Raw genomic sequence first — 9,883 nt, forward strand, 5'->3', positions numbered from 1 at the left:
AAAATGGCAACGCATTATTGAACACCAAACTAGCACAGTGCCAAACGTTTCAGTGGGTTTGCTGTGCCCAGCCCATGTTGACACAAACGGGTTTATAGGAGAGAGAATGAGCAATTCCACTCACTTTTATTTCGTTGCTTGAAAAGGCTAAGTGTGGATTACATGGACCCAAGGATCTAGAAAAATGAGTTTATTTTTCCAGAGAAGGTGTTAGATCTGTATGGAATAGCGCACACTGTTGCAGTCACTACTTCATTCATCCTGTCCTTCTTCCCAAAGAGACTCCCCATTGTTTTCCCACTGCTTCTCATATTGCCAAAGAAGAAAACCTGGCTTCGTTCCCCACGATGTGTTCAATAATTAAATAATTTATTCTTTGACTTCCCGGACAGCAGTATTTCTTTTTGTTGTGAAATAGTCCTGCCAATATCCTCTTGAGACTGGGCAGGAAAAAAGGGTTCTATTTTACATTTTTTAGTTTTATTTCTTTTTGACATAATATCATCTGCCGGTGCCAGATGAGCCTAATACAATATCATTTAATCACATTCATGAAATGAGGAAATGTGCAGTTTTGAACATCAGGCAACATGGCCCTCTACTGACACCTAGTAAAAAAGGCACATGTCACTGGGCAGAGAAAGTCACCTGTCACCTACAAGGAAGTAGGAACAGGTTATTTTATAACTCATTATCTCTGCCTGCATTGTAAATGCCCGCACTTGTACCTGTTCTTTTTTCAGTTATATTCCTCACTTCAGCCTGAATTGTCCATTCGGTATTTTGCTCAGCTGTGTTAGGGAGGTAGCTGGATGCTGGAAGTTGGATAGTTTGTGTTTCTGTCTGAGTGTTAAGATCACTTGTTTGTGTGTGTGACTGTGTGTGTCTTAAGATCACTTTTGTGTGTGTGACTGGGTGTGCGTTAAGAGCACTTGTGTGTGTGTGCGTGACTGTGTGTGTGTTAAGATCACTTGTTTGTGTGTGACTGGGTGTGTGTTAAGAGCACTTGTGTGTGTGTGTGTGTGCGTGTGTGTGTGTAGCAGACAGGATGCTGAGCCCTCACTCCCTGCTGGAGCAGGACCTCTCCTGCCCTGTGTGCACGGACATCTTCCAGGACCCCATGGTGCTGAAATGCAGCCACAGCTTCTGCAGGGCGTGCCTGGCCCAGCACTGGCTCTCCAGCGGCCTGCAGGACTGCCCCGTGTGCCGGACCGTGTCGGCGGAGGCGCCCGTGCTCAACCTGACCCTCCGGAACACCTGCGAGTCCTACCTGAGGGAGAGGGAACGGCGGGGGGGGGGCCGTCCCTGCTCCAGCCACGGGGAAAGCCTCAAGCTCTTCTGCCTGCAGGACAGTCAGCTCATCTGCGTGGACTGCCTGACCCAGCAGCACCAGAACCACAGCTTCTGCCCGCTGGAGGAGGTGCTGCCACGCTGCAAGGTGAGACAGCACCCCCCCCCCCCCCCCGCACATCATCATAAACAGCAACGAAAAGATCGAGCTGAGCACACTTAGCAACTGACATACCATGTGGGAAAGAAAATGCATTTCGCAATGCGTTTTACATGCATTTGCATTGCATTTTGAAATACATTTGGAATACTATTCTGAAATGTGTTTGATAAATCCGTTGAGATTACATTTGTCATTCATATCATACACATTGAAAATACAAGTCTGAATATATGAAATCGACATTTTTGGTTTTTTTACACATTTTATGTATACAGTCTGTATGTATAGACAGTGGTACAGTTTGTGTTGTTTTGGCTCTGTACTCCAGCACATTAGATTTCAAATGAAACAATGAATGTTACATTACTACATTATTGGCATTTTGGCAGACGCTCTTATCCAGAGCGATGTACAGTTTATTAGACTAAGCAGGAGACAATCCTCCCCAGGAGCAGTGCAGGGTTAAGGGCCTTGCTCAAGGGCCCAATGGCTATGCGGATCTTATTGTGGCTAAACCAAGGATTGAACCACCGACCTTGCGGGTCCCAGGTATTCCTTCCTTAGTGCAGGTATAAGAAACATTTCAGTATCTCGTCTTGATTCTAGGCCTTTAATTGTCTGTTATTAGCATTTGTCAACATGAGGGCCAGAGTTGTACCAATGACAGTCAAGAAAGCCATTATGAGGCTGTGAAATAATAAAAAAAACACTCCGAGACATATGAATGAGAGAAATAGCCGTTCCTGCCGTGAATTAAGGTCCCATATTCACTGTGTGGCCAGCAGAGTGTAAAATAGCCATTAGCTCTTCTGTAGAACAGTGTGTGGCCAGTAGAGTATAAAATTGCCATTAGCTCTTCTGTAGAACAGTGTGTGGCCAGTAGAGTGTAAAATATTCGCTAGCTCTTCAGTAAAACAGTGTGTGGCAGGTATGATGTAAAATGCTCTTGTACTGTGTGGCCTGTAGAGTGTAAAATAATCACTGACTTTCACTGTGCGGCCCTGTGTAGTACAGTGTGTGGGCAGTTGGGTGTAAAATAGTCACTAGGTCTTCTGTAGTACTATGTGGCTTGTAGAGTGTATAATAGTCACTGGATCACCCGTAGTATTGTGTAGCCTGTAGGGTGTAAAATAGTCTTTGTCTCTCCTGTAGTACTGTGTGGCCTGTAGGATGTAGAAGAGTCTCCGTCTGTCCTGTAGTACTGTGTGGCTTGTGGAGTCTAAAATAGCCACAAGCTCTTCTGCACTACAGTGTGTGGCCTGCAGGGTGTAGTTATGTTTGTTATATTTTGTAGTTTGTAGTTATTGTTTGTTATTTTTGTATTTTTGCATAGGCCTATCTGATAGACTGTAGCCTAGTGATTTTTGTATAATAGGAGAGCACATAGGCATTAGTCTATGGATTTTCTTTGCAAAACAAACAGTATCACTATCGTGTTGTCCTGTTGAAACCACTGCATTGTCTCATGAGCAGTAGCTGTTTGTAGTGCCGAAGAGTGAAGTGGAGCAACATTCTGTTGCGTGAACTTTGTGATCGTTAACTGCGTTAGCCGAGTATATTTAACATTATATGGCTTAGCCTCACGTGAGCGCGCTAACAGAACAATGCTTCCTCCTCAGCTTATCTCACTCAATTTATTATCATGACTCAGCAAGTAAGATTTCAGTAAACGCAAAATGAAGACTTGTCCAGCATCAATTCCACAAGCCTGTTCTCACAGCAGAAAAAGTTCAAGCATCCAAAATTCATATTATTGTACTGAATGGATGGTAGAGTGTAAAATAAAAGCAAGCTCACAGGAAAGAGAATCAAAATGCCCGAACAAATGTAAATGTTATCTACATTAATATGGCTCTGAGGTTATGGATAGAGCCAATGAGTAGGATATTGTATTATATATTATTATATTACGGTCTTAGTATATTATATTAGGATGGTCTGTGTGGGTCATTTAACAAAGCCACCTGCTTAGGGGGGACTCCAACTTCAGAGACCTAAAAGAGGGACGATGGGCTCAACAACTGCCTCACCACCCTATTACCTGCAGGAGGATTGGTTGTCACGGCGATAGGGGGGAAATACGGTTGGTCTCGGCAGAGACTACATCAAAGTCCAGCGACTGACACAAATGCAATCACTTCCTGGACTTTGTTTTCTTTGAGTCGGCTTTGTCGGACTTTTGCATCACCATATATCCTGTGGGCTGTTCACACCGACCAGGGGAACTCTGGGATAGCATCCTAAAAGGGAGGGACCCCAGCGCTCCACAAAACCCAATGAATGGATTACCCTGCCCCCTAGTGGTATTTATTTACCCGCATTTCATCAAAAAGAAATCTGAGAACAACGCCACATATTAGCTTAAAAAATTGGGGGCATTTCAATGTGAAAAGTACAGTTTTTCCTTAGAAACCTTCATTGATTTTGACAGCTTTTAGATATGCTATTTGTTTTCCAGTGGTGGGAACCATATTGGAGATTATCCAATATCTTACATATACCCACAATTGTGTTACCTTTGTATGTAGCAACATTCTGTGTGTACCATGAATATTTTCCAAATCATGCCTTTTTTTTAAATGTCTTTTTGTTTATGTAAATTCTGTCATCGTCGAAGTCTCTGGTGTCTGTTTCCACAGTTAACCGCCTTTATTCTTAGAGCAGCGCAAACAGGGAAATAGCTTTGGGTTAAAAGGGTTAGTTGAAAGACTTCCAATGACGCTTTTGGAATGACATGGCGGCGTTCCTGACCTCTCACTCCAGGCCGAACTCCAGGAGCTGCAGGCGGCCCTGAAGGAGAAACTGTCCACCTACAAGGCTGTGAAGCTGAACTACGCGCAGACGGCCCAGTACGTCAAGGTAACCACGGAAACTTTGCCTGTCCGTTTCAGCCCGCTCTTTCGTTTCTCCCTCCGTCATGTGATTTTTGATGACGTCATTGTGCCTGAAAACAGTACTTGGGGGATGTCACTGGTCCCAGCTTTTCTGCTGCTTCTCATTTCACCCTGAAAAGCAGTGACCAGTCCAGTGGCAGTGTGGCATACTGGTTTTTATGGATAATGGTCGCAGATTTCAGTCCCACATGGGACACTGTCGTTCTACTCTTGGGTGTGGTGCTTAACCTGATTTGCGTCAGTTTATATCCGGCTGCATAATCGGACACTGCATTTTTTTTATTGTCTTGTATTGGAAGGTGCTGAATGGTAGCGCTACAGGTAAATAATACATATCTATATACCATAAAAGCATAGTTATAAAGATAAAAGCCATATAAGACTTTGAAACAAATCCAGAATCATATAAAGTGTGTCATGGGTCCATTCACCTGAAGCAGAAAAGTATGCCTCAGATGTAATCCGCAAAAACATTCTATCTGTTGTGGCTGCCATTAAAAATTAACTCCAAATCTCCCAGTATGTATTACGGTGAAATCATTAACCACTTTTCAGTTTTTAGTTTCCTTTAAACTGACCTATTTTTTTAAAGTTTGATCTATTTTGCACATGGATGCTGCTTCTCCACAGGAAATATCATTTATTTCTTGCTCTTGATTCTTCCCTGTTTCTGTCTTTGATTGTGTGTGTGCGTGTGTGTGTGTGTGTGTGTGTCTGTATGTGAGCAAGCACGTTTGTGTGTATGTGTGCTTGTGTCTGTGTGTAGACTGTATGTGAGTGAGTATATGCAAGTGTTTGTACATTGTTCCTTAAACTGCATTACCTTAATTTAGTAGCTACTCTTTTCCAGAACAATTTGCAATGCAAAAGAACATACATGCATTCATTTGATTTACCTGTGTACAAGACCTGGCAAACAAAATTCCCAGACAGCATAAAGTAAAACGTCAAGTATTAATTCAATTCAACAGAGTACAAATGAGTCCAATGGGATCCAATTTAAACACATATTACTTTGTATATGTGAGGATACTTATATCCATGATTTCAACGATTTCTCTGCCAGATACAGACCCAGCACACAGAGAGGCAGATCCGGGAGCAGTTTGAGAAACTCCACCAGTTTCTGCGCGAGGAAGAGGAGGCCAGGATCTCTGCACTGAAGGAGGAAGAGGAGCAGAAGAGTCAGTTGATAAAGGAGAAGTTAGAAAAGATAAAAAGAGAGATTTGCTCTCTTTCTGACCTGGTTAAAGCCACAGAACGGGAACTGAAAGCTGAAGACATCGCTTTACTGGACGTAAGCACCGATCAACACCTTAACAGGCTTCCAATGGCAACAGTGACAAGGGCAATTGTGACTTGCTCTATCATAATCAGATATAAAAATTAAATATCTATAATTTTACTTCTGCATGAATTAAGACATGCAGATTATGAGGCCCCACAAATTGTTCTAGAAAAAGAACATTAACATTAACATCGATTTATGTGAAATTACTATTATGATAGAAGGGGTCAAAATTATTACCCATGATTGCATTATGAATATGCACTACATGCTGCTGTAATAAAAACATAATTAACAGACTGTATGTGTGTGTGTGTGTGTGTGTGTGCATGTGTGCATGTGTGTGTGTGTGTTTTTGCATGTGTGCGTGTGCATATGTATGTCTTGGAAATCCTATCTTCAATTATACTACACTAAAAATATACTCATTTTATATATGTGAATCTGAGTGCGTGCATAACTTTATGAAGTGAAATAAACACTTCATAAAGTGGTAATAAGGTGTTACTTTATTAAGGTCCTGTGTTTATGCATCCTTATTATGACAAAACCACTTTTATGCACAGCAAACATTCACACAACAATCAGATAGACTTCATATAAAAACAATACTCACAATAATTAGAATATGAATGACTCAAAATACACAAAATAATCAAAGAAGGTTTAAAATTTAATTCACCATTTTTATTTCTTTCAGAACTTCAGTGATACAATAAAAAGGTAAAGAACCTGTAAAGAACTGCCCTCCATTTTGTAATTTCTTTTTGACGTGAAACCAATATTCCCCGGCAATATTCACCTGTCAGTGTTTACACAGGATCTCCAGCACACCGCAGGAACCTGACCTGTCCCCAGGGGGCCTGATCGACGTGGCCAAACACCTGGGCAACCTCAAGTTCAGGGTCTGGGAGAAGATGCTGGGGACTATTCAGCACAGTGAGTACTAGATATTATTTATCTTACTTATTTATATGTAGCTTTGAGCTTCATGGGGACATACAGTACTGTATGTCTAACGCAGTAGTCTCCAACTCCTGGGTCCTGGAGAGCTAGGATGTGCTGGTTTTTGTTTTCACCTCAAAATCAGTACCCTGTTGAGACCCAAGTAACCAGGTTGACCTGGAGACCACTGGTCTTGCGAAAGTCTGCTGGTGCAATTCAGTGAGTGTCTGATACTACACAGCATTAATTCAGATTCAATAAAACATTTTCCTTAATTTTTGGGAAAAAAGCATATTTTGAGAATGTGGAAATGCAAGGAATCCTCAATCATTCATGAGGGCCACAGCGAGTTAGAGCTATGAGTTCGTCTCTTCCAAAAAGTGATTGCCACCGTCTCTGTTTTTTTTAAGCCCCGGTGACCCTTGACCCCAACACGGCAGCTCCCTGGCAGATCCTGTCGGAGGACCTGACCAGCGTGAGGTACAGGAAGGTCCAGCAGCTGCCCGGTAACCCCGAACGCTTCTCCAACTCGGAGACGGTGCTGGGCTCGCAGGGCCTCGGCTCGGGCCGGCACAGCTGGGAGGTGGAGGTGGGCGCCAACACGGACTGGGCCCTGGGCGTGGCGTCCGGGTCCCTGGAGCGGAAGGACGACGTGGCGCTCCGCCCCCAGGAGGGGCTGTGGAGCATCGGGCTGTTTTTGGGGCAGTACGCCGCCGGCACGACCCCCGCCACCCCCCTCGCAGTGCAGACGGGGGCGCTGCAGAGGGTGAGGGTGGAGCTGGACTGGGACGAGGGACGGGTCAGCTTCTCCAACGCCGCGGACGGGGCGACTCTCTACACCTTCACGGAGCGCTTCACCGAGAGGGTGTTCCCCTACTTCCTCACGGTCTGCAGGCACCACGGCCTGCGGGTCCTCCCCGCCAAGGTGTCTGTAAAGGTGGAGCCGCACTCGTGAGAAACTCTGCGGACGCTCCGGCTTTTAAACAGGTGGAACGCCCTGGAGTCAGAATGTAAAAGTCCGGCCCTGTAGTGTAGTGGTTAAGGTACATGACCCGCAAGGACGCTTAACCCTTAACCCTGCATTGCTCCAGGGGGGAATGTCTCCTGCTTAGTCTGAAATCAACAGTAAGTTGCTTTGGATAAAAGCGTCTGCCAAATGACACGTAAAGTAATGTTTCTTCCACCCTTAAACTCAGCTGGCTGATTTTATTGTGCATTGCTACCCCCTGGCTGAAGAATTGTGCTAATTCTGCAAAAAGTAGTGGGGAGGACTTTTTACTTTCTGAACCTGGATTTTCCAGTTCTGCTTTTAAAATTGTGTGGCATTGCTTGCACGTCTTTTTTATCATTAAATTTTACTATATGCATAATTATGTAAGAGTAAAATAAGCACAACAGATTTATCACTTACTCGTTTACTGTTAAATGTACAGTACATTTTTACAGTACAGTAGATCTGATGTCTTGAAAATTACAAATAGGAATGAAGTAAAGACAAAGAAAAAATGATTGCTGAGAAGGTCGTCTTGAAATGATCTGACAGTGTTTACACTGTAATAAGAATGTTCTTAGCGGTCAAAGGTTTAAGGTTTGCAGAATGTACTGTATGATTACATGCCTAATTGCCTGGGTATTGACTGAAATAAGGGTTTCACTTGATCTTCTGCAGCCATTACAGGGTAGTATGACAGCTAAGGAGCTGGGCTTGTTACCCGGGGGCTGCAGGTTTAATTCCATGTGGGTCATGGGCCAGTGGTAGTATGAATGGATTGTATGTAAAAATGCCAACTAGTGTAAGCCTCTGGTCTTGATCTCAACAACCGCTATGCTGAAACTTAAAGTCCAAGAGACATTAAGCAAGAATAAAAAGCATAATATTAATGACAATATGGTCACTGCAACCTGTTTTTGTCACCCAGCGCAAATGAAACGACGCCAAGGAGAACGTCAAGGAGACCTATTTGGACCTACACTCAGTGAACACTTTATTAAGTATTTATTAGACTTAACAAAGTCAAAAAAAGAGATCACAACAATGAAAATATCCTACAGGGCATTTGGCTTTTTAAAAGTTTATTTCCTTAAGTTCATTTAATTTTATACTGGTGATAAGTCAATTATTGAAAAGCAGTGTGATTCTACACTCAGTGAGCACTTTATTAGGTATTTATTAGACTGCTGTAGTCTATCCACTTTTTGACATGTTGTGTGTTCAGAGATCTTCTGCATACCACAGTTGGAATGTGTGGTTATTTATGTTACTGTCACCTTCCTGTCAGTTTGGACCAGTCCGCCCATTCTCCTCTGACCTTTTTCATTAACAAGGCATTTTTGCCTGCAGAACTGTTGCTTAGTGGTTGTTGTTTTTCTCAAACCACCCTGTCTGCAACAATCACTCCAAGTCACATTTCCCTATTCCCGTCCATATTCTGATATTAGGTCTGAAAAACATACCATATCTGCATGCTTATTCATTTAGTTTCTGCCACGGCTGATTCAATATTTGCATTAACATGCTGGTGTACAGGTATCCATAATAAAATGGTCACTAAGTGTATATATATACTGTACTGTCAGTGAAAACCAAAATTCTGTAATTTTATACAAAAAACAATTGTGTAATTGTGGGAAAAATGTTTGTAAAAATGAATGTACAAATAAATGCAGGATTTCATTTAATTAGCCCAGTATTTTTTTTTTTACATTCTAGGACGATTTTCAATAAGATGATTTGGCATTAACTCTTGCAACTATTAATTAACTGATGGAAAAATTACTTAGTTAAGCGTGGAATTATCTTCCCATTAGTTCCCCTATTTGTAAACCACTAACTATTGTATTAGTTACATGAGTATTCATTACATTGCCTTTTGAGTATTCATGCATTAGCATTAGTTAGCCATTGTTTTCATTCCAATAAGAATTGGCTTAAATAACGTAGTTAGGTAACATGAAAGTATTCCAACATTTATGATAGATGAAAAATAAAATAAAGACTGCTTGTGTTCCTTTAGAAAATATTTTTCCGTAGTTTAATCATACAAGCTTTTAGGCCTGCTAAGTCACATTATGCGGTATAGTATCTGTCAGTTGACATTGCCTGTGAAGTAAAGTGAAATACAAGGGAAACTGGTTAACACTTTTCAGTTCTAACTACAGTAACCTGAACAAGGAATTAACTCATTTTATAACTATTCTATTACCGTTTATTAATGTTAAGCCATTGGCATTGGCAGAATAGGAGGTTGAGCAAGTTGGTTTATAAGGTGTATAAAAATGTGCTATTCATGCAAATGTTCCATT

The 9,883-nt window shown here is 42.1% G+C and overlaps 1 protein-coding gene across 1 annotated transcript; it reads left to right on the top strand.

Annotated features, from left to right (window-relative positions):
• The first annotated feature begins 1,048 nt into the window (after positions 1-1,048).
• LOC133121516 (E3 ubiquitin-protein ligase TRIM35-like) lies at positions 1,049-9,115 on the top strand. Its single transcript, XM_061230736.1, has 6 exons — positions 1,049-1,438; positions 4,217-4,312; positions 5,414-5,644; positions 6,336-6,358; positions 6,456-6,574; positions 6,991-9,115. The coding sequence occupies exons 1-6, from the start codon at positions 1,049-1,051 to the stop codon at positions 7,533-7,535; spliced, it is 1,404 nt and encodes a 467-aa protein (XP_061086720.1). The 3' UTR covers positions 7,536-9,115.
• The last annotated feature ends 768 nt before the right edge of the window (positions 9,116-9,883 follow it).

Source organism: Conger conger, chromosome 2 (genome assembly GCF_963514075.1).
Source record: "Conger conger chromosome 2, fConCon1.1, whole genome shotgun sequence".
In the NCBI taxonomy this organism is placed as follows: domain Eukaryota; kingdom Metazoa; phylum Chordata; class Actinopteri; order Anguilliformes; family Congridae; genus Conger; species Conger conger.

Excerpts from the sequence above, each read along its gene's own strand:
- LOC133121516 (XM_061230736.1), top strand. The coding sequence starts at position 1,049 with ATGCTGAGCCCTCACTCCCTGCTGGAGCAGGACCTCTCCTGCCCTGTG. Across the intron at positions 6,359-6,455 it reads TTCAGTGATACAATAAAAAG|GATCTCCAGCACACCGCAGG; the intron begins GTAAAGAACCTG and ends GTGTTTACACAG. Across the intron at positions 6,575-6,990 it reads GCTGGGGACTATTCAGCACA|CCCCGGTGACCCTTGACCCC; the intron begins GTGAGTACTAGA and ends GTTTTTTTTAAG.